General features: G+C 46.9%; 1 protein-coding gene across 27 annotated transcripts in view; it reads right to left on the reverse strand.

The window, feature by feature from the left end:
- The window catches only part of MTSS1 (MTSS I-BAR domain containing 1), a 154013-nt gene extending 134142 nt beyond the window's left edge, over window positions 1-19871 (reverse strand). For 6 of the 27 annotated variants that reach the window (XM_083621981.1, XM_083622001.1, XM_083621989.1 and 3 more), the window contains exon 1: window positions 18694-19843. In XM_083621981.1, coding sequence (XP_083478107.1) covers window positions 18694-18765 — 72 coding nt within the window. In that variant the 5' untranslated portion in view covers window positions 18766-19843. Of the gene's footprint in view, window positions 1-18693 lie in introns of all 27 variants that reach the window. The other 21 variants (XM_083621982.1, XM_083622003.1, XM_083621992.1 and 18 more) reach the window with 9 other exon arrangements.
- Between the last annotated feature and the right edge of the window lie 4891 nt (window positions 19872-24762).

Consider the following 24762-nt stretch of genomic DNA (forward strand, 5'->3'; position numbering starts at 1 on the left):
TGGTCAAACGGGAGATATAAGTCGCCAATGGCGGCCCACATTGCACCAGGTGATGGCAGTTTTTTAAATAAAAACTTCCAAGCAGCATAAAAAACTCTTAACTGGCTGGAATGGAAAAGTAGCCGATTTCTCAACAACATAAATAACAGTTACTGATTAACAGGAATCATTTCAGCCATGGAATTTTCCACGAGAGAGCTCAAATACCTCATGTTACGTTTGCTTCATGTTACATTTCTTCAGGTTGCGTCCCGCGATGACCCGGAAGTACCGGAAAGGGTTACTTCCGGGTTTCGCCACTCGCACATGCGCAGACATGCAAAATGACGTCACGCGCATGTGCAGAAGCGGCGAAACGTGACCCGCGCACGCACAGATGCGATGGCGCGTCTTGCGTTCTGTTCGGGATGCGAATGGGGCTCCGGAACGGATCCCGTTCACAACCAGAGGTACCACTGTACATACAAAGGGCAATACAGTGGTTTCAGTCCATTTGTATAGGCCAAGATTTTCATAACATTGGCTATATAGTTCAGGACAGGGGGGAGATTTTCGGTTTAGGGCCACCTTCTCTCGAGGGTAATTTGTTGAAGGCCGCAGCTATTTCGCTTTATTCGTTTCCTTTCTTCCATCATGGAACCCAAGGCGGCCTACATGAGGTGATTCCCCAGGCCCCCAACCTATCCAGGCCTATTCAGCCTCAGCTAACCACAGGCCAAGGTTGAAGCCAGTCGAGGGCAGGGCCAGGATCCAAAATTGGCGGGGCCAAAGAAGCCAAGGGCCGCGTAAACTTATGTAGAGGGCCGCACATTGCCCACCGCTGTGGCAGCATCATACACACAGATTAACTGCTCCCTGCTTAATGAGCAGAGGTATAAACCAGTCTTTGGCAAATCCACCAGGAAGTCTTCCGTAAACTTTGGACGAAAGAGAACTGAACTGCAAAAAAAATATGATGAATGGCTTAGGAACACTACCCTGGCTTCTTGCAAAGCCTGCTAACCATAGCTTCCTGGTTTGGATGGAACAGGAACTAGAGTTACCTGAAGACTTCCTGGTTGGCTTGCTGACTCGCACAAAGGGAGCCGTGCGTGCACAGGCAAAAGACTCATTCAAATCCCAGAGATATATCATCAAATGCTCTCATGCATGCACTCAAATGCAGGGCTACTGCCGATGACGTGATCCATCTCAGCTGGGGGAAATCACACTGCCAAACGCAAGGCAACCCAGACTGAGCATATCATGCAATAATAATTCTTATTTTTTTTAATCCCTTTTGCCATCGCTGAGAAAGGCAGAGTAAGAGGCAGGTAGGATTCTCTCTCCGCCTGCCCACCGCTGGGTGCAACACAGGCCACTGGTACTTTTAAGCTGCTTCGGGAGCCAATATTTTGTAGGAAAGCGAAGTATTAGATACAGTGGACGTTCAAGTTGTGAACGTGATCCGTGTGGGAGGCACACGCGTGGGTCGCGATTCGGCACTTCTGCGCGTGCGCAAAGTGCAATTTGGTGCTTCTGCACATGTGCCGAAGCCCAGTAGTAACCCGTTCCGGTACTTCCGGGTTCAGCGCGGTGCGCAACCCGAAATCACGCAACCCGAAGTGTCTGTAACCCGAGGTATGACTGTACTTTGAAATGTAAAAACAAAACCCGGCTGCTGCTCTGAAGATGCGTTACAGTGCAATCGTGTGCACAGAAATGTGGAGTTGGAAGGGACCGCAAGGATCAACAACCCCATGCAATGCAGGAATCTCAACTAAAGTATCTCTGACAGGTGTCCATCCAACCTCTGCTTCAACCCCGCCCCGCCCCGCCCCCGGAAGGAGAGCTGACCAAGGGAGTCCGTTCCACAATTCAAAGAGCTCTCACCACCAGAAAGTGTCTACTCATATGCAACCCCCATTTCAGTTCAACAGGATTTGCTCCCAGGTAAGGAGTGTGTAGGCTAAAGCCTTAGTCCACCTGCCTGAGAAAGAGTATTTTAAGATGGGAGGCTGATATGGTGGGTTTCAACATAGCACCAAGTCTCTCATTGCATCGGCGCAAGTATTTCCCACTTATGCAATGGAACACTCTTCCCTTCTCCTCATGCCATGTGCCCCCCCCCCTGTTTTTGGGGGTTCTCCCAACCCCCTGGAGCAGATTCGCAGAGGGTGTGGGATACGCACAGGGTGGGGAAGGAAGAGAGGGGAAATTTGTACTGCGCAAGCAGAGATCTCTGCACTGATGGGGTGCAGCAGCTGAACACTACCCTGTACGGACATGTCAATTTAAGTCGGAATTAAATGTGCTCATTTTGTCAAGAGCACACAGACGCTGCTTTCTGGTACTCGCTGTGACTGCACAAACTGCCCCAGCAGCAGTGTGTCCCAATATTTGATTTAATTTTGGCTAGCTGAAGCTGTGCTTTTGTCACCTTTGCACTAAATGAAGTTCACAAACCATTAGTCTACTGGTGAGAATGTCAACTCCAAGTTTGAAAACCGTATGGAAAGGACCCTTAGTACAGTCTTTTACGTAAAGAAAGAGGCCTGTATGGGATTATCAACCAGTTAATTTGAAAGATTGCCTTACCCAATACAATACAACTTTGGTATGTGGAACTGGCATGGTTTAACACTCATTCTGCACTTTAAAAAAAAAAATCTCTCTTTTAGTGTGACAGGCAGCATCCACAATTCAAAACTCCCTGCCACCATTATTATATTTTTATTATTACATTTACTTCGCACCTTTCCTCCAAGGAGTGCAAGGTGGAATGGACCCTTTACCACCTCCACGCTTTATCCTCACAAGAACCCTGTGAGATAGGCTGTAGGCCAAGAGATGGTGACTGACTCCAAGGTCACCCAGTGGGCTTCATGAATCAGTGGGGATTTGAACCCTGTTCTCCCAGGTCCCAGTCCGACAATCTAACCACTACACCACACTGCCTCACAGCCTACCGAAACACGCAGAATGCCAAATTGCATTTTTATCTGGTTTTTTTAGCCTATTTTAGCTTACCTTTAGTATTGCTGAATGTTTTTAATACTTGTTTTCCCCTGGGTTTTTTCAGACTAATAATTTTATTGTTTCTTTCTTTTTGTAAACCTCTTATAGAGTGCTCTGGGGCAATCTGCATCACTCCACACTTCCCAAGAGACACCAGCCCGGGGACCTATTAAAACTGACACCATTTTGTCAAAGACCAATCACATTTAGGTGATCCTGAAACTGGTCCAAGAAAGCTCCAGGCTCAGCAAGAGATCTGTCAACTCTTGATGATTTTGCAATGCCAATGAAGTATGCAAGTCGTGAGAGACTTCCCTCCCAGCCTCTACCCCACCTCTTATAACATAGCACCAAACAAAACAGCAATTCATTCAGTCATCCTCAGATTTCCTGTCTATCTGGTTACCTTCATTGAACAAAGTTTTTTATGTCCCTCCCTTACAGATACATATACACACACAAACACAGGGCCCATACAGAGTTCATAGAATCTTAAAAGTTGGAAGGGACCCCAAGTGTCTTTCACCCCAATCCCCAGCAATGCTGTCATCTCAACTAAAGCATCCATGACTGATGGCCATCCAACCTCTGCTTAAAAACCTCCAGAGAAGGAGAGTCCACAACCTCCCAAGGGAGACCATTCCACTGTCGAACAGCTCTTACTATCCATAAGTTCTTCCTGATGTTCAGGCGGAATCTCCTTACTTATAACTTGGAGCCATTGGTTCGGGGTCCGAGCCTCTGGAGCAGGAGAAAACAAGCTTGCTCCATCTTCCAAGCGATATTTGAAGATGGCTATCATAACTCCTCTTCTCCAGGTTAAACATACCCAACACCCAACCCAAATAAGACTTGGTTTCCAACCCTTTGGTCTCCTTATCTTGGTTGCCTTCCTCTGCACACAAAGCTTTTTAATACCCTTCTTAAATTGTTGGGTCCAGAACAGGACACAGTATTCCAGGTGTGGTTTGACCAAGGCGGAACACAGTGGGACTATTACTCGGGACACTATACTTCTGCTGATGCAGCCTAGAATAGCATTAGCTTTTATTAGCTGCCGTATCACACTGTGGACTTGTGTTAAGCCTGTGGTCTACTAAGACTCCTCTGTCCCATTGGGCTGTCGACAGAGCATCACACCCTCGCAGCAAAGCTAGCAGGTGGTACACAACTGAAGGAGGAAAGAGACTGAGACTCCACCCTCAGCTAGCTAACTCTCTGCAGCAGCTGCAATATCAACATATTCATATCATCTCAACGAATGTGCATCCTGCAAAACAGCACCATTTATGGCCATGAACCCCCTTTTAAGAAGCGCATGTGGTTCCATTCACACCCATATGCACTACAGCATACAAGGTCTTCACTAGCATGCATGTGATCAAATCCAGTGAGTTTATTTATTTTTTGACTTTGCATCCTCCAAGTCAGGCAAGTAACCAAATGGCACAAGCCTAGATCGTTAAGATCTGGCTAATTAGCAATGCTTCTCTTTGTACCATCCTCACTCTTCGCACATGCCCTTTTGGGGCATTCATTTGTTATTTGCAGCAAAACTTCTAGGATTCAGTTTCCAGCTGTATTATCCAGAATTTCAGATTCGAAATTCTGCTGCACAAAACTGAAACTCATGGGCCCATCGGCTGCATAACCTGAATGATGTCCTAAGAAGGAACCTTGACCAGTGACATGTCAGGGTATGCTCCGCTCCAGTGGCCAACAGGATGGTTCACTGAACCAGAGTGACATCTGTTGCACAAACATTTCAGTCGATAAGAGGAAAGGCCAGTTGGCAAGCCAGAGGTCCGCAGCTACAAAGGGCAAACCCCACAGCGTTCCCCTGCCCAATCTGTAGAAAGATCTGCAGCTCTGAGCACACAACCCACAACCCTTGCAAAACACTATGTTCCTTTCTCTCGAATGAGCAGTTCAGAGCGAAAATCGCATCTGCCTTTTCCAGGGAGATACCAGAGCTGAAAACACAGAGAGAGTAATTTGAGAAAGATTCATATCCTAAATTTAAGCTGTATTCTTAATGTTCGGAATAAGCCCCACAGAGCACAGTTGCTTCTGAGTAAACATGCACAGGGTTGGGTGCCTGAAATAAATTTGAATTTCAGCTCAAGTACATTATACCTTGGGTTACATACGCTTCAGGTTACATACACTCCAGGTTACAGACTCCGCTAACCCAGAAACAGTACCTCGGGTTAAGAACTTTGCTTCAGGATGAGAACAGAAATCGTGCTCTGGCGGCGCGGCAGCAGCAGGAGGCCCCATTAGCTAAAGTGGTGCTTCAGGTTAAGAACCGTTTCAGGTTAAGAATGGACCTCCGGAACGAATTAAGTACTTAACCCGAGGTACCACTGTACCTAGGTTCTGCTGGATGCAAGAGCTATGAGAAAATCATTTCTGATGCCCCAACCCCAACTATACTCATCAAACACCTGTTTTCAGAAAATCCAAGCTGAATCCTTTCCACTTAACCTTGCTAATGGACGGCGTAAGCCATGGTCTGAGGGATATACAATGGAGCTACCTTGCTGAAGCTACGCAAGTGTGAGTTTAGTCAGTGTCTAGGTAAGAAACCGCCTGGCGTATACCACCATGAGTTCCATGTTGGAATAAAGGTTGGGTGTAAATAAAGATACCACAGCCAACTGGGACAATCTCAGGGAAGAGTACATCACCTAAAAATTACCCTGAAAAAAGAACACAAGGAACTGCGTTAAGCTGAGTCAGACCAATGATCCACCTAGCTCAGAAATGACTACTCTGGCAGGGAAAAGCTCTCCAAGGTGTCAGGCAGAGACCCAGCCCAACCTGGAGACACCAGCAATTGAACTTAGGACCTTCTGCATACTAAGTGGGCTGTACACTGGGTTGTAAGGGACGTGGGTGGCGCTGTGGGTTAAACCACAGAGCCTAGGACTTACCGATCAGAAGGTCGGCGGTTCGAATCCCCGCAACGGGGTGAGCTCCCGTTGCTCAGTCCCTGCTCCTGCCAACCTAGCAGTTTGAAAGCATGTCAGAGTGCAAGTAGATAAATAGGTACCGCTCCGGCAGGAAGGCAAATGGCGTTTCCGTGCGCTGCTCTGGTTCGCCAGAAGCGGCTTAGTCATGCTGGCCACATGACCCGGAAGCTGTACGCCGGCTCCCTCGGCCGATAAAGCGAGATGAGCGCTGCAACCCCAGAGTCAACCACGACTGAACCTAATAGTCAGGGGTCCCTTTACATTTTACACTGGGCTGTGGCTCTGGAGGAACTGCTTGTGACCTTCTTTGAGACTCAAATCTCACATGGAACCCTCATATGTCCAAGAGAAGACTCTTCGAGTGCAGCAGTCGTGGGGACAACCACTCAAGTGACCCAAAGTACAGGTTCCAAGTGGCAAGTTGAAGGCAAGTTTACGTGGACCAAAAGATAGTTGCATTCACTACTTTGGTTAACTGGCCATCAGTGAATCGACAGATGTTCCATTGCACCCAAGAAAGTCACTAGGCAGGTGTCCGCTTACTGCTTTTAACTCATGGTGGTGTCGTTTGCTAGCAAGGAGTTTGGAGCACAGCAAAGCTCTCCTGTCCCACCAGACACCTGCTCTAATGGAAGGCGACCATAGAACATGAACACAAAGCAGACATCAGTTGTGACAGCCATGTCCTAGGAGCGCCCAATTCCTTGTTGGCGGCAGGAACCAGGAAGTTCTCTGCCCTGTAATCTGGTTGTCTGCTCTGTGAAGCTCCTGTTGGGATTAGACGGGTCTAGAAAAGGAATGGCTGTGGAAATAACATAAAGAAACAGTCGGAGGTATTTTAAAAACCCGAATACTGCTGTGAGCAAGACACTAATGGTGCAATTCTATACATAATTAACTCAGAAGTAAACCTTGCTGTGTTCAATGCAACTTACACCCCCGATATGTGTGCACAGGACTGCAGCCTAAATAATGGAAAGTCAAGGAAAGCCAACATCCTGGGTGGTTCTAGCAATAAAGTGAATACTTTAAAATGGCTAGACCATTATTTCATTAATATCTGAACGCTCAGTTCACTTTTCCAACTGGTCAAATGCCCAAAATGTTTCTATCGTTTTGCAACAGCCAACTTGCAATTAACAGATAGGAATTTTTTTTATATACACAAGCCTATTTTGCACTGTTGGTTTTATTACTCCAAAGCACCACGTCCTAAGAAATGAGTTGAAGAATGAGCGAACTGAAGAACGCATGTTCTGTATTAAATGGTATTCAGTGCACAATTATACACACATTTCGTCCTTAAACACTGACTCAGCTGGTAATGTTGTTCCGCGGCGAAGCACAAATTTCCTGCTGAGCTACGACGACGCAAAACCTTTCTGCGATACCTGTGGCATCACGCCTGACTGGAAAGAGGGGGAAGCTTTTAAAACAGCACTGCCCAAACAGGCTCCCGAATGACAATGTGACTTTCCAAGCCTGTGTCATGCGTGCTCTGGGTTCTCATTGTTGGGCGTGCCAGACCACCCCTTGATCTGCTGCACACCTGCCACTCGCCACAGCTCCCAAGTTCTGATGCCATGTGCTCTCACGACACTGAGCATAAGCATGTGGCAAATGCAAGGGCCCACAGCACATGTGCCACCTAAGGAAAGCTGCAGGCAACCCCCAAAATCTCAAAGTTAAAAGGATTTCAGGGCCAAGAATGAGACCAGGGTCTGCTCCTGCAAGTCTGCAGTAGGGAGGTCCTATACTGACGATGTCTAATGGTCTAAGGCAGCTTCATAGGTCTGCTGTCAGACTCTTGCACACAGCTACTAAGCAACGGGTAAACTGCTCATTTGCTCCTCCCTTTTACACCACCTCCCCATAGTGCTGCCTTGCATGACCCTTGCAATGAAGCTATCTTGAGGGGTGGCTGGTTCTAGGAGCCGAGCCATATTGCGCAAACTCAACAGCTCAGCTCCAGGGATGCAGAAGGCTTCCACCCTCATTTCACAGCAGTCTTTGCCCAGTCGGGGTCCAATCTGCACCGTACAGTTAAAGCATGCTCATGCCAGTCTCCTGCAAAGAATCCTGGGAACTGTGGTTTGCTAAGGGTGCTGAAAATTGTTAGGAGGCCCTGATTCCCCTCACAGAGCTAGAATTCCCGTAATTCCTTGGGAAGAGAGACTGACTGTTAACCCAACTCTGGTAGTCTGGTTCTTTGACAGAAATACAGTACCACCTCGGGATGTGAATGGGATCCATTCCGGAGCCCCATTCGCATCCCAAAGAGAATGCAAGACGCGCCGTCGCGTCTGTGCATGCGCGGGTCGCATTTCGCTGCTTCTGCGCATGACGTAATTTTGAGCGTCTGCACATGCGCGAGCAGCAAAACCCAGAAGTAACACGCTCAACCCAAAGCACATTCAACTCGAGGTATGACTGTACTGGTTAGCGAACTACACTTCCCAGCATTCTTTGGGAGAAGCCATAGATGTTTAGAGCAGTATCTATGCTGTCAGGTACGATAAGAAAGCGGCAGAGATAGCGCAGGATAGTACGCACCCCGGAAATGATCTCTTTCAGCTTCTGCCTTCTGGAAGAAGGTATAGGGTTATAAAGGCCAGGACTAGCCGCCTGAGAAACAGCTTCTACGCAAATGCAATTCTGGTTCTAAACGCAGCCTACGGCGTCTCTATAGTATAGTGTATTTTAAAATGGGGTTTCAGAGTTTTTAGGGGTTTTGGAATGTTTTATGTAGTTTTTCAATTTCATTGTTCTGCATGGGACAATGACAATAAAGTTATCGTATATTGTAAACATATAGTGCAGATGGGACCCTGGCAGCCTCCAACTGTTTTGGATGACAAGTCCCATCAAAAAGCAGCACTTGGGTGGCTGGGCACATGTAAGCTCAGTTGGGGACACACCTGGTTACTGGGAGGAGATTCACAGAGCTGCTTCATCATAAGAAAACAGGTTGGTTGGAAACAGGGCAGTAGCAGACATGGTCAGCTAAAGGGAAAACTGCAGGTACTACAACAGCAGCAGATAGGAGAGAGACCTGGAAGAGAGAGATTCAGTGGGAGACTCAGCAAGCCATTGGTTGAGAAAAATAAAACAAAAATGGCTTGCAGTTAACCACTTTCCTTGCAGTCAAGGTGACCTCCAGGTAACCAGCAGGGAAAACTTGCGGATTATTGTGTTCTCTGCCTTTCCTGTTCCCTTTGTCCCTTTTGCAGATCATCAGCATCTCACAGCTCAATTCATGTGCCAGGTAGCAAAAGGATTTTGTGAACTTGTCTCAGAGACTGGAGCATGGTGACATATTCTTTTAAGCATTACCTTCAAAAGGTATCAGAGCAAAAACTTTAAGGAGGGGTAAAAAGTTCCCCAACAGCTGTCTCGCTGGTCCATACCTCTAAGGATGAACACAAGGTAACACTCCTGGATCAAGCAAATGGCCAATAAGTGTGTGTGAAGGGATGGGGGGGTGGAGATCAGCCCCTAGAAGCCGTCTCCCCCTCCTTAGGGAGCCTGCCTCCCACTTTCAGAGCAACTGCTTTAAAATCTAAAAATAGCTACCCATTTACACAGTCCTGCCATAGGTTTAAAGAAACCCCAATGTGCTGACAGCTGCTGAGTTGATTGTTTCCAAGATCAACACTCAAGATCAGAGGATAAAAATCAGGAGGGGTCTTTCTTTCTTTCTTTCTTTCTTCCCCCACCTCCCCTCTTTGCAAGTCCAGAGAAGGAACACAGTGCAGCTGTTTGTAATGGCAAAGAACAGCAGAGCAAAGACGACCAGTTGGTCTTCAAACAAGTGAACAATCAGCTGTATTTTGGCTCAACACAATGCGCTGGCAAAAATATCTTCTACGTAAAAAGTGTGTGGAAGGGAGAGAGAGAAAGATGGGGGGGGGGAGGAAGGAACTGCAGAGTGGATAAATACACATGCAGAATACTTGCTCTAGTTCCACTTAGTATTCGTGAAAACTTTCAATGATCAGAGACAACCTAAGAGCAAGATTCACATTCCACTGCTCACTGGCAAGAGGTGGTCTAACCCAGAGAGGCTCCATACCATTGCAACCAGCATGGGCAAAGGCCGGTTAGCAGTACAGTACAAAGAAAACAAAAACCCACTCATCAAGGTTGAAAGGTTCCAATTCTGGCACAAGATTCACCTGTGGCCAACTCCGGATGCCTTCATTTGCCCCAGCTGCAACAAAACATGTCTCTCTCCCATATTGGTCTCTACAGCCACAGCAGGTGCTGTAACTCTCCAACCTTGGAAGGAACACACTTCCATTGTTACTGGCCCACTCCCCTCTCAATGGCCATATGGTCTAGCTACATGCACCAGAATTGCAAGCATCTTTAGATAGGAACACAATACAGTTGCACCTTGGATTCCAAACGCCTTGCAAGTCAAACATTTTGGCACCCGAACGCCGCAAACCCGGAAGTGAGTGTTCCAGTTTGCAAACATTCTTTGGAACCCAAACGTCCAAAGCAGCTGCCGCGGCTTTCAATTGGCTGCAGAACCTGTGCCTTGGTTTCCGAACTTTTAGAAGTCGAACAGAGTTCCAGAACGGATTCCGTTCGACTTCCGAGGTACCACAGTATTTAAGAGCGAGTATTAAGCCACAATTCAAAATTCAAAACTGTGGCTTAATACTCACTCTTAAATACTGTACCTTTTTGAATTATGGTGCTGGAGGAGATTCTTGAGAGTTCCATGGACTGCAAGAAGATCAAACCTATCCATTCTGAAGGAAATCAGCCCTGAGTGCTCACTGGAAGGACAGATCCTGAAGCTGAGGCTCCAATATTTTGGCCACCTCCTGAGAAGAGAAGACTCCCTGGAAAAGACCCTGAAGTTGGGAAAGATGGAGGGCACAAGGAGAAGGGGACGACAGAGGACGAGATGGTTGGACAGTGTTCTCGAAGCTACCAGCATGAGTTTGACCAAACTGCGGGAGGCAGTGGAAGATAGGAGTGCCTGGCGTGCTCTGGTCCATGGGGTCACGAAGAGTCGGACACGACTAAGCGACTAAACAACAACAATTAAGCCACAAATACTCAGGACACTACTATAATTCTGGGGTCCTCCCCCAAAATCGTTTTAAGCAAATGACATGTTGCCAACACACTTTTTAACTGCTCTTTCGCCCACACACAATTAAGCGGAGTGTGGGTTTCTCTGCCTCGCTCATTCATCCTTACAAAATACGCTCGCAAACCTATGCTTATCAGAGCCTTATCCTGGATTAGCAGCCACACCTTCAGCTTTAAACATCCTTTGGGAGAAAGGAAAACGCCTACTAAACAAAAGGATTGTTACAGCACATCAAGTAGCTAACTTCCCCTGTTCAGTGATTTTTGCAAATGACGGGCTTTCCTTACTCGGAGCCAATGTCAACTTTGCAAAAAAAAAAAAAAAGGAGCAGTTCTTTGCTCCATTTCACAAATAAGCACACACACACACACACACAACTCCCTGTGCATGGACCCACCAGGGAGCCTGACGGACATCCGTCAGTCATGCGCCACCCTTGACGCAATCTACCAAAACTTCGCTTCCTGTGGGCTGGGATTCTCCAGGAACTTCTACCATTTCTTCTATTATTATTATTATTATTAAGCAGAAGAACATGTAAAAGAGCCCTGCTGGATCAGAAGAAAGGTCTTATCTAGCGCAGCATTCCAATTCCACAACAAAATTCCTCTGGGAAAGGAATTTTGGCATTAGGACAACAGCCCCTCTCCTGCTCTTGTTCCCCAAAAACTGGTATCCAATGGTGCGCTTTGAGGTGTTGTTGTTTTTTTGAAACAATCAAGCAGTATAGAAATGTTTATGAAATAAATGAAGTAAAAAAAAGCTGCCCTGGAGCCTAGGAAAATGCGCAGCCATCACGACTCCCCAGGAAAAAACAGCTAACCTCTACGATCATACCTTGAGTTGAATATGCTTCATGTTGAGCGCGTTCGAGTTGCACTCTGCAGCAACCCCGAAGTAACGGAGCGCATTATTACTTCCGGGTTTTGCTGCTCGTGCATGAGCAGACGCTCAAAATGATGTCACGCGCATGCACAAAAGCTGGGAAAAGCGACGCACACGCAGACGGGCCGTCACTAGTTACTAGTTACGTTTGCTTCTGGACGTGAACGGGGCTCCGGAACGGATCCCGTTTGTATCCACAGTGGTACCTCGGGTTAAGTACTTAATTCGTTCTGGAGGTCTGTTCTTAACCTGAAACTGTTCTTAACCTGAAGCACCACTTTAGCTAATGGGGCCTCCTGCTGCCGCTGGAGCACGATTTCTGTTCTCATCCTGAAGCAAAGTTCTTAACCCGAGGTACTATATCTGGGTTAGAGGAGTCTGTAACCTGAAGCGTATGTAACCCGAGGTACCACTGTAATTTAAAATGAACAGGACTACTGCATTTAAATCATACCGAGCCCATTAAAAGGAGAACTACGGCTTCTGGACTTTGTTTGAAGGCGGGCTGGTTCCCTTCTGCCGTTCTGGACTACAACTCCTATCAGCCCCAGCTAACACTGACGGGGGCTGATGGGAGTTGTAGTCCAAAACAGCAGACGGGAACCAGACCGGGAAAGGCTTTGGGGGGGGGCTCCTTGGTTTTGTCTCTCTCCCCCCCCCTTTTAATATCACACCTGCACACAGAACAACAGATGTCGCTATTTCAGGGGAGGAGGGAATTAAGGTGCAGAACGCAGACCCACCACCACCCTAGCTTATGTCTGAAATTGCAATTTGGTGACGTTTAAGATTTAGCGTCAAAAGCAGCCACAGAAGGCCGATGCTCTGGACAGCTGGTGGGCCGTGGCATCTGGGAAAACACAAGGGGTTTTCTGAGATTAGCAAATCAATGTTCCGATTTGGGAGTGACAGGTTAACAACGTCAACCCCCCCTTTTTTTTTTAGGATCTTGAGATCCTTAATGTCCCGGACTTAACATGCCATTGCAACAAATGGGCATTTCAAGCTGTTCAGGACTCTCTTGACACATGGGTTGCCCAAAGCCCTGGAAACGTCGATTGCACAAAGGCAAAGTTGTCCATTATTTCCCAAGAAGCAAACAGGTGGCGGATAAACCGGAGCAATTTGAAAACCGTGTCCAAGAACCGTGGAAAAAAGGGACGAGCTGCTCAATAGGATTTGCCCTTGCTTCAAAGCCTGCAGCTGAACCAGAAGTCAGAGATACACCCACGGCCAACACCTGAGGCGTGTAATCCTGTAACTCATTTGGGGGTTTCTAAATTCGTCATCCGGAACTTCGTCCCCACAAAACCAAAACTCTCTTAACATGTTTAGAACTACGCCCCATATGTCTCTACAGCGCCCCTGCTCCCCCACTGCAGGAACACAACAAGCCAAGTAGATGTGCTTTGGGGGAAGGAAAACCTCTTTGCTGTGGCTTTGGATGGGGGCCCACAATCCAGATAATCAAAAGGAAAAAGGAGTACACACAGTCCAAGGGTGTAGAAAACCAATTAAGCTTCCTTTAAAAGCCAGCAAATAAAAACGGGAACACGTGGTCTCCAGGACATCTGCTAAACACGGAAATATTTACATGGGTGCTAGCAATAGCAATGATTTTAAAACCTTCCCTTAAGTTGAATTTGCAAGAGCAATTTCAAGCATATTTCCCAGGTGTGTTTTTTTACAAGTTAAACTCTACTCCTCCAGTTATCTACTGATAAGACAAAATGTTTATATGCTGGATTTTTAAGAAAACTTTTATAAAAGTCTGCATCTTTTGATTATGTTGCCTTCCTTCGACCCTTAGGGTAGGATGCATTTTTGCTTCTTTCATTCCACAATGAAAGTTTCCAAGTGTTTTAAGTCCACTATTTTTGAGGATATTTAGTCCCACTACTTTCATGGGGTTTATTCTGGCCTACACAGGACTGCAATCTTAGCGATACTTGTATAATTTTGCTTAAACTACCCTGGTTGGCTATCTGTAAAGGTAAAGGGACCCCTGACCATTAGGTCCAGTCGTGACCGACTCTGGGGTTGCGGCGCTCATCTCGCTTTACTGGCTGAGGGAGCCAGCATACAGCTTCCGGGTCATGCGGCCAGCATGACTAAGCCGCTTCTGGCGAACCAGAGCAGCACACGGAAACGCCGTTTACCTTCCCGCCGGAGCGGTACCTATTTATCTACTTGCACTTTGATGTGCTTTCGAACTGCTAGGTTGGCAGGAGCAGGGACCGAGCAATGGGAGCTCACCCCGTTGCGGGGATTTGAACCGCCGACCTTCTGATTGCCACGTCCTAGGCTCTGTGGTTTAACCCACAACGCCACCCGCATCCCTCTCTGACTATCTGTATGCATGTTCAAAACATGCTCCTATTTTCAAGTTTTTGTAAAAAGAAGCTGTTATATGAAAAGTGAAATCAACCCGGTCTAGTGACACATTTACTTAGAAGGAAGCCCCACTGAATTCAATAGCACTTAACTCTCATGTATGTAAAGGATTACAGCTTAAACTGGCATTGATTAACAGCAGCAACTTTCATCTAGGGGGTCAGACTTTGGATACAGCAAGTTGAGTCAAACAAGTTCAGTTATCTGATGAAGTGGGCTCCAGGCATGCAGAAGAAACCTGGTTAAATTTGCTTGTGATGATGAACGTACCTAATTTGCACTTTCTGGAACAACAAGGAAACTGAAACACAATCTTCAAAATTCTCACTTCTCCAAATTCTGCAATGCTGTTTCCAGCCAAGTAATGTACAAAAAATGCAAATGCGAGAGGAAATTGTACCTATAACTGTATACGTTAGTGAAAACACCGTAGAAAATGCATAATACAGTGGTACCTCAGGTTAAGTACTTAATTTGTTCCGGAAATCCGTACTTAACCTGAAACTGTTCTTAACCTGAAGCACCACTTTAGCCTATGGGGCCTCCTGCTGCCGCCGCGCCGCCGGAGCACGATTTCTGTTCTCATCCTGAAGCAAAGTTCTTAACCTGAAGCACTATTTCTGGGTTAGCGGAGTCTGTAACCTGAAGCGTATGTAACCTGAAGCGTATGTAACCCGAGGTACCACTGTATTGGGGAAAAGTGCTCTGCAAAAATAAGTGTATTCGGCCAAATTGCATACACCAGGAGAAATTCACACTAAAATGCTGGTGCATTTTCATGAGGACTTAAAAATATATATATCTGCAAACACATGTGCTAATGTGGAGAACTGAAGAGGTGAAAAATGAGGAACTCCCAAGAAAATTAAGGTGCTACTGGAAGGAAAAATCCCAAGAAAATGAAATTGACAAATCCCCAGGTCCAAGCCACAAAGGCATAAGTCACAACAAATCTGTTAGACTTTTAAGATGCTACGGCGCTCTTCTTTGTGTTTGCTGTTAACAGCTTAAAACACACCTCCCTCTGGCATTTGTCAGCAAAGTTTTGGCTCAGTGAACTAGGTAAAATGCAAAATTGATGGATTCCCCACTCCTTTTTCCTCCATGTTGCTCTGCAGTGTTCACTATAAAAAAATCTTGTTTCCACTACTCCAGAGGAAGGATCATTTCCTTTAAAACACAGCCACAGCTTTGCCCAGACCCATAAAGCTTTGGTGTGTTCCAGATGAGCACTCTTTCAGCTGCAGGTATCAGCCCGGCAGTTTTTCAAGGTTTATCTGCTTCCTGTTGGAGAGAACTGAAGGATGGAGGCCACCCGCCTGCCCCCCCCTCCGCCCCTGCTTCTAACAATTCACATCAACATTCCATCTGGCGGAAGAAAACATCTGCTAAAATATTCCCACTGCTGAAGTGGACTTGATGAAAATGATTGCAGGTTTTGTTTCGGACCCCTGTTCCTTCCCTCCCGAGAGACTCGGCAAAGTAAGACCCAATCACAACACAAAAAAGTTCATTATGACAAAGTTGACGCACAACGCTCCACACACCCACATCTAAACAAGCTTCACTTTTAATATACAGTGGTACCTCAGGTTAAGAACTTAATTCGTTCCGGAGGTCTGTTCTTAACCTGAAACTGTTCTTAACCTGAAGCACCACTTTGGCTAATGGGGCCTCCCGCTGCCGCTGCACAATTTCTGTTCTCATCCTGAAGCAAAGTTCTTAACCCGAGGTAATATTTCTGGGTTAGCGGAGTTTGTAACCTGAAGCGTATGTAACCCGAGGTACCACTGTATTATTATTTTTTTAAGAAACAAAGGAGCAAGCCTCAACCCAACCCATTGGCTTAAGTCGCCAGTCAGCAAACCTTCCTTGATAGTTCCTCGTGCCCTCCTACCACTCCCCAAATCTCACGTCTTTCAGATTTAAGTACTCTTCCTTCCCCATTTCTTTGGAGGGAAGGGGATGGGGAAATTGCATGCTATTGAAAGATCCAGCGAAGCCTCTTGCGCATATATATCTGAGAGCGCACAAAAACACCACCGCCGGCTGAATTTCAAAAAGACGTTCTGCCCTCCTCTGAAAAGAGAATGCTGCAATCTTCTCCAGGAACAACCTCGCCCACCAACATGGACACCAACATGGCTTAAGTGACTAGAGATTACTTGCGTCAACAACAACAACAGAGACCAGAGGTTCAAACACTGGAGGAGAAAGTGTTGTGAGCCATCCTTCAAGCCTCAGAGATTTGTGCATCCAAATGAGCATCATATTCCACTGAACAGGCGCAATCATGCACAGGTACATACACAAAACAATCTTACTGAACTCTCATCCACACTCCTGCTTATCCCACATCTTCATCCGCTGGTCCTAGGCTTCCTAGGCATGGGTCCAAGAGTATTTCCTCTCGCCCCACTGCATTCCCCGGGAAAACCCGCTGTTGGGATCGGAAGAAAGTCAATCCGCAGAACCCCTGATTTACGCTTGTTCCGATCCAGCGGTAAACGGCGCATTTTCCCGTGGAATGCGGTGGAGCAAGAGAATATCTTCTCGGATCCACGCCTAGGAAGCATGGGACAAGTGCAAACATGGACATAAAGCAGGCTGGCGTAAATTAAGCTGGAGTGAAGTTAAACCAGGTCCAAACTTGGTGGGGCTATGGCTGGCCTAAGCACGGCAGAGGTTAAGACAAGCTTTTAAGACAGTGTTTTGAGGTACACCACCCTGTTGTTGGGTTAACTCATGCCAGGCCACATGACTGAGCTGAGCAGGCGTTGGATCCTGCCCAAGTCCTCCCTCTGGTCCTGCCCGGAGCAGCCCCCCCCCTCCAAAATGCCCCCTTTTCAGATCCACCACGAGGAGGGAGACACATGGGCCTATTGGCTGATATAATAGTTAAAGAGTTCGCATGGCATAACCTGACACTCCCAGCTCACCCAGAGATCTGCTGGATCCTAAACTGCTTATTCCGGAAGATCTGGCTACAGAGCTGCTCCCCAAGTGCCCATCTAGCCCAGCAGTGTCAATTCTGGCAGGCAGTAGTTCTGCAAAGGGACAGACATGGGATCCATTCCAGCCACCCTACCCAAGAGATCCTGTGAAGTGGAGAATTGAACCTGGGCCCCCTTCCAGAGGGAACGTGCACACTCAAAACAGAGTTACAACCCTTCCCAGTTTGGAATTTATATTATACACACAGATCTTGACCATAAGCTTTGCTGCAAGAAAAAAACAGAATATTGCTTGCTAGTGGTACAAAGAAAACACAACCCCTTCCCTCTGGCCAGCACTGGAAAAGCAGCAGACTCGGAGGAGAGACAGGAAAGATATAATCCTCCTTTGCCAGCCCTCGTGGCAGAAGGCAGCATATTTCTTTACCAGCCTGCTAAGAATCTTGTATCCACTAGTGTAAAAATAACAAGACGGTTAGAAAGTCTCCTGGCGTTATATACACAAAACGGCTATATGAAACACCAAGTACAGAAAACTGCTGCCTTATTGAACTTCGGGCCTCATTTAATGGATCACACCAAGATCCACCTGATACTGTTTCTTGTTTCCCAACAGCTGCTCCATGCCTCTGGGAGATTAGGAGAGAGACACTCAGCTGGTACGGCCTTTTTGCAGTTTGTCCCAAACATCCAATATTCAAAGGTAAAACCCTCTTTCTCCTTTTCCAAGCAGAAGGGATAAATAACAGCAAACCATGGTGTTCTGTGAACCATATCTGCTTGATAACCTCCCCTGGGCCTTCAAAACAGGCAGCGCTGGAGAGAAGGTGCAGAACTCAACAAAGGGAGCATTAATGGTCCCAGTTTATCATCATCACAGTCTATACACATATGCTCCCCATTGGCATTTGAACCCCACCTTGGGGAGGTTTTCCGCTGTGCAGTTTGGGGCTCCGCACAGCGCGAGGCTCCCTCTCTTTTCCAGCATTATTATTGTAATTAAATGGTTCCATTTCGTCTTAATTAGAAGAATTCCCAGGGGACTCTGGGAAATCTCAGAAAAGGAGGCTAGCAATGCACAACTCGGCGTCTTGCAGAGCGTTTTTTCCTGCCTCCATAGTAAAAGCAAGCAGCAATTCGTTTTTTGGAGGGGGGGGGGATGCTGTCAGTACTAGGCAGGGCTCCTCCATCTGCATGGAAGGGGGTGTCCTCGCGGAGGCAAGCTCCCCTTCCACAACCCCCCTGCTTTTCAATGCAGGTGGCAATGAATGCGATGCAAGGGAGCAGCAATGCTCGGACGAGGGATTTGTCAAACGTGGCGAGGCTTTTATGGGGGGGGGGCTGCACCTTGCGCCCCCGATGCTCGAGGTTCCCTTACCTTCATGTCACTGATGGTGGTCTGGAAGAGTCCTCCGAGCGCGCTACATTCCTTTTCTATCACAGCCTCCATTTTTTCCTCGCCCGGATCAAGGAGGACGCCGAAGAAACTGCTGCGGTTTCGCAAGCCCCCAAAAAATAAAATATAAAAACGCACACACGCGACCCACCCCTGCTTATTTCAATTCCTACCCTTCGAGGAGGGAGCAGTCAAAATCAGAGATTTCTCTGAAAATAAAATAAAAAATAAAGACTTCAATCTCAAAAGCAGCAGAGCCACTTCTCTTTCGCTTCTGAGCTTTCTCTAACGCTGACCACCAATGTTATTCGGTTTGTCTCTTGCAGCGCCTATAGCAACCCTGCCCTGGAGAAAAAAGTCCCACGGCTGGACGAAATCAAGACATCTCTATCCCCCGCACACAAAGATAGCAACAAGGTCCATCGTTCTCCATTCTTGCTCATGCCCCCCACACAACAAGTAGGTAGGTTGCGCGATGGAGGCTGGGGAGAGAACCAGCGCCGGGCAGCTGGCGGCTTGCAAAATGCCTCGGCTGCAGCAAAGGAGGCTTCACTCAGCTGCCTCCGACAACAGACCCCCTCCCTCGCAAGCAAGTACTCTTGGAACAGCTGCAGACCCGATTTTGCGGGGGGGGGGGGGATGCAAAAAGAAATTTTTTTTAAAGAAAACCACTAAATCTGCTTTTTTTTTAAAAAAGTAAACGCCGTTCAAAAACCCTGCGAAATTCAGAATTAAACAACCCCGCCTAAAAAAAAAAAAAGCCTATTTATTGCATTGAATGCATCAATAGAAAGAGAGGGAAGGGAACACCGGCGCTCGTATTCGCAGGCACCAGAGCTGCTGCTGCGTTTTGGATGAAACGCAAATAATAATAATAATAATAAAGGTCGGAATCTGCGGCAGCTGGCGAATCAAAACAAAGAAAAGCCCCCTTCCCCTCCCCAAATGCCTAGCCGCGTGCCGATTCCTCGGCTTGCAAAAAAAATTAAAAATAAAAATCCACCCAGCCTCCCTGCCTCCGACGACGACCGGGCTCTTTCTCTCCCCTGGCCGTGCTCCCCACACCGCGGCAAGGCTGCACCCAGGCGCGCGCTCCAGCGGCGGCTCGAGCCTCGGCGCAGAGCCTTTGGAACCTTGCTTCCCCGGGAAGGCGCGTCACGAGCGCAGAATGCCCGGGCCTCGGCCGCTGATTGGCCGAAGAGGGGAAAGAGCGGGCGGGGAAGGGTTAAGCCGCTCTCTCGCTGCCTCTCTAGCGCCGCCTTAGGGTCGCGCGCTGGTCCGTGGGCGCTCCGGGGCCCGTCTCTGCAGTGCCAAACCTCCTAAGGAGTTTCTGCAATACTGTAAATAGTATTTTTAAAAACGCTTCCCGAAGGAAAATGCAATATGAAGTGCAACATCTTTTCCTCAGATTTTCATTAACTCAATAAAAAAGCGTTTAAAAATATTTCAGGTAATTAGACTTAACATATACATATAACATAACCATAGCTGTCAATGTTTCCCTTTTTTAAGGGAAATTTCCTTATTCCAAATAGGATTCCTCGCAAGGAAAGGGAAAAGTTGGCAGCTATGAACATAACCTAACATATGCATAACACTGTATGCATACCACCCAACATTTTTCCAATGAAAATAGGCATGTATGTCCTATTCCATTTTTTTAAAAAAAATATTTTATGTATACTCCATCTATCTGACTGGGTTGCCCCAGCCACTCTGGGCAGCTTCCAACATATATATGTATATATAAACAGAATAAAAAATTACACATTAAAATGCTTCTCTTTACAGGGCTGCCTTCAGATGACTTCAGGGTGTATAGCTACTTATCTCCTTGGCTTGGCAGCCCATAACTCCTTACCCTCCAACATTTCCCTGATGAAAATAGGGATGTCCTTAGGAAAACCAGACATTCCAGGATCAAATCAGAAACCGGGACGGCTTCTGTAAATCTGGGACTGTCCCTGGAAAGTATGGGGGCTTGAAGGGTCTGGTGTGTATGTGTGTATATTTGTTGTTTAGTTGTCTCAGTCGTGTTCCACTCTCTGATCCCATGAACCTGAGAATGCCTTGGAAACTCTCACCTTCTTCTCAAATCTTCTCTTTTTTTATGTCCGTGGAGTTTTCATGGCAAAATACTGGAGTGGTTTGCCCGTTCCTTCTCCAGGTGGATCACATTTAGTCTAAACTCTCAGCTATGACCTGTCCGTCTTGGGTGGCCCTGTATGGCATAGCTCATAGCTTCTCTGAGTTATTCAAGCCCCTTTGCCACAACAAGGCAGTGTTCCATGAAGGGGATGTGTGTGTATACGTATAGATAAATAGATAGTCTGGTATTCTCATATTCCCTATGTAGGAAGTAAAAAGGTAAAGGGACCCCTGACCATTAGGTCCAGTCATGACCGACTCTTGGGTTGCAGCGCTCATCTCGCTTTACTGGCCGAGGGAGCCGGTGTACAGCTTCTGGGTCATGTGGCCAGCATGACTAAGCCACTTCTGGCGAACCAGAGCAGCGCACGGAAATGCTGTTTACCTTCCCGCCGGAGTGGGACCTATTTATCTACTTGCACTTTGACGTGCTTTCGAACTGCTAGGTTGGCAGGAGCAGGGACCGACCAATGGGAGCTCACCCCGTCGCGGGGATTTGAACCGCTGACCTTCTGATCGGCAAGTCCTAGGCTCTGTGGTTTAACCCACAGCGCCACCCGCGTCTACATCCAAATCCTCTACACAGCACCAGATTTAGGATGGTGCAAGCAGCCCCCCCCCCGGGTGCTTTCCTGAAGGGGTACTATTTATTACTGTATATGGAGGAGCAAATTTTATCCTTGCTCAGGGCGCCATATTGCCAAAGTCTGCCCCTGCTTTACGTATGATATATAGAAGCGCTTAGCAGAAGAGAAAACGGGATGATGAGCTGGACGTAGGCAGATAAATTGGAGAGTAGATTTATGGAGAGTAATGCATTAAAAGGGTGCAATGTAGACAAATCTAAATTATTTGAGTGTTACCCTTGTCCAATAAACACAAGCACATGTAATTTCTATTCTGTGCAACCTGTTGTCTAAATCCAGGAATGCATCCAGCTTTGCTATAGAGTTCTGCCATCTTCATCGTTTCTGAGCTTAGTTTGGTTCATTCAACGCAATCCCAGTTCCAAAGAACTGACGTTGTGCCAGATTTGCAGTGCGCAGGTGAATCTAGAGATTGGCTGACACCAAAAATAGTATTTTATGGATCGGGCCCAGCAGGTAGAGAGTCATGCACACATTTGAATAAAGTTGGCGACTCTGGGCTTGTTTTGCAAGTCCTCCTTGCTCCCAAGTTTTAGCAGCCCCAGAGGGAAATCAGCCTTCATTATTTATTGCCCAAGTTCATTAAGACCAGGTGTGGGAATTAGGAAATTTATCGGTGCAATCTAAGTGCCTAGAGCAGAGAATAAGGAGATTATAGACATAAAAACAATACTGCCTTTGCATGAAATGTTGTTCCTTTGCCAGGTGAATCACGGTAGCTCAGGAACACGTAGCACAAGGATATAGATGGTATTCAGCGAAGTTCCTCTCAGAGTAAACCTTGAAATTAATGGGCCTAACTTGTTGTTATTTAGTCGTTTAGTCATGTCCGACTCTTCGTGACCCCATGGACCAGAGCACGCCAGGCACTCCTGTCTTCCACTGCCTCCCGCAGTTTGGCCAAACTCATGCTGGTAGCTTCGAGAACACTGTCCAACCATCTCGTCCTCTGTCGTCCCCTTCTCCTTGTGCCCTCCATCTTTCCCAGCATCAGGGTCTTTTCCAGGGGGTCTTCTCTTCTCATGAGGTGGCCAAAGTATTGGGCTCCATTACTTTGGGCCTAACTTAGTAATGCTCATTAATTTCAATGGGTATACAACTTAGTCAATACCACCCTATGTTCACACACAAAACCCACATTTATTTATTTTATTTTGGAGACCACCTCTGTCTTCCAAGGATCTTGAGGTGGTGTAACATGGTTCTCCTTCTCCCCGTGTCATCCTCACTACAACCTTGTAAAGTAGGTTAGGTTAAGAGATGGTGAGTGGCCCAAGGTCACCCAGTGAGCTTCATGGCTGAGTGGGGATTCGAACACTGAACTCCCAGGTCCTAGTCCAGCACTTTAACCATTACACCGCACTGGCTTGGATGCCTAAGGTGGCAGACTGTAAAAACACAAAAACCTGCCAGGTTAATGGATGCTAACTGGCTGAAGCTCTCCTGAGGTGCCAGACAGAAGTCTTGTCCATCATCTGCTACAGCAACTTTCTAACTGAAGATGCCAGCGATTGATCCTAGAACTTTCTATATGGAAATCAAATGTTCTGCCGCTGAGCTATCAGTCCTCCCTGTTTTCTGAGGGAGCATCTGAGCAAGGCAACATATGATCTTGCATGCCTTGTGGCCTAATGCTGGGGTTGCCAACACAGTGCCCCTGGGCACCAGCACATCTGCCAATACCTCCCATAGTGCCCACAAAAGGTATCAGCAAATATTCCTCAAAAATCAGCAATTCATGATTTTTTGACTCTGAACTGCCTCTGCCCCTCCTGCAGTTGCCCACAGCAGCCATTTTGTGTTATGCCACATTCCCCAAGACAGCCATTTTGTGATTGGTTCCAGCGCAAATGACCCATAAGTATTGGTGACCCCAAACCTAATGCATGTTTTTCCACTGTAAACTGTGTACTTGGCCAGAAATTGGGAGACCTTGCTAAACTTACTCCAGCATTTTTGTTGCTGTTGTTCAAGCAATGTTGTAAGATGAAGACCCCGGGAAGAATTCTGTATCTTGAAAAAAACTGTGTAAACTAGTAAAGGAATTTTACAAAGCACGCATAGGTCCACAACTGTGCAGTCTGGTCCTTTTTCATATTTACTCAGAAAATCCTGCTGACTTAAAACGGTAGTGTTCCTAGGATTGCAGCCTTGGTTTGAAATTTGCTTACCGTCATCAGCCTGGTTACTGTTTTAACTTTAAAAACAGTTTATATAAACAGACTGTCCTGAGTCAGAGTTTATGTAAGACACTTGCCAATAATGAAAATTTGCCCGGTGGCAGCAGATGTCATTGAGGAGTAACTGAGGGAAACATTTCAGGCAACGCTTTGGAGATAAGATTAATTCTGTATATAGTATTGGGAAATCCTGGCTCCATTGAAATCCTAACTCCATTGAAATCACACTTCTCTGCAAACAAATCCTCCTGCATAACATCTAGCTGCAAGTTAAGAGTGACCAGGTGCAAACAGTTGAGGGCTCCTGCTTCTGAAATGCTTGTGTGGAAAAGGAAATTTCAGCTGGTGCCTCTTGCATGACATTAATTCCCTCTTCCACACACCTGCTCCTGGTGCAAGAACCCCCACCTGTTTGCACCTGGTCACTCAGCTGCTAGTGGTCTAAGGGTTCTTGTCACTTTGTAAAAGCAGTAGAAAGAAGAAACCCTTCACTTTTAAATACTAGTGCTTTTTCCCCCTAAAAAAAATGTTTAGGGGTACTCTCATTTTCCTACTCATATACTGAAATTCTGCCCCTCAATGAGGCCAAAGTTAGATTCAAAAAATGTTTAGGGATATGCATACCCCCCAGAAAAAAGCACTGCTAGTGATGTTTCAATGCACAGAAAGCTATGTAGCCACTATGTTCTTCATCCTAATAACAAAAGTTAAGAGTAAAACGGTAACTAGTACAGACGCGGGTGGCGCTGTGGGTTAAACCACAGAACCTAGGACTTGCCGATCAGAAGGTTGGCGGTTCAAATCCCCGCGACGGGGTGAGCTCCCATTGCTCAGTCCCAGCTCCTGCCAACCTAGCAGTTCGAAAGCACGTCAAAGTGCAAGTAGATAAATAGGTACCGCTCCGGCGGGAAGGTAAACAGTGTTTCCGTGCGCTGCTCTGGTTCGCCAGAAGCGGCTTAGTCATGCTGGCCACATTACCCGGAAGCTGTACACCAGCTCCGTCGGCCAATAAAGCGAGATGAGCGCCGCAACCCCAGAGTCGGCCACGACTGGACCTAATGGTCAGGGGTCCCTTT

This window comes from Podarcis filfolensis (assembly GCF_964270895.1).
Source record: "Podarcis filfolensis genome assembly, chromosome: 7".
In the NCBI taxonomy this organism is placed as follows: domain Eukaryota; kingdom Metazoa; phylum Chordata; class Lepidosauria; order Squamata; family Lacertidae; genus Podarcis; species Podarcis filfolensis.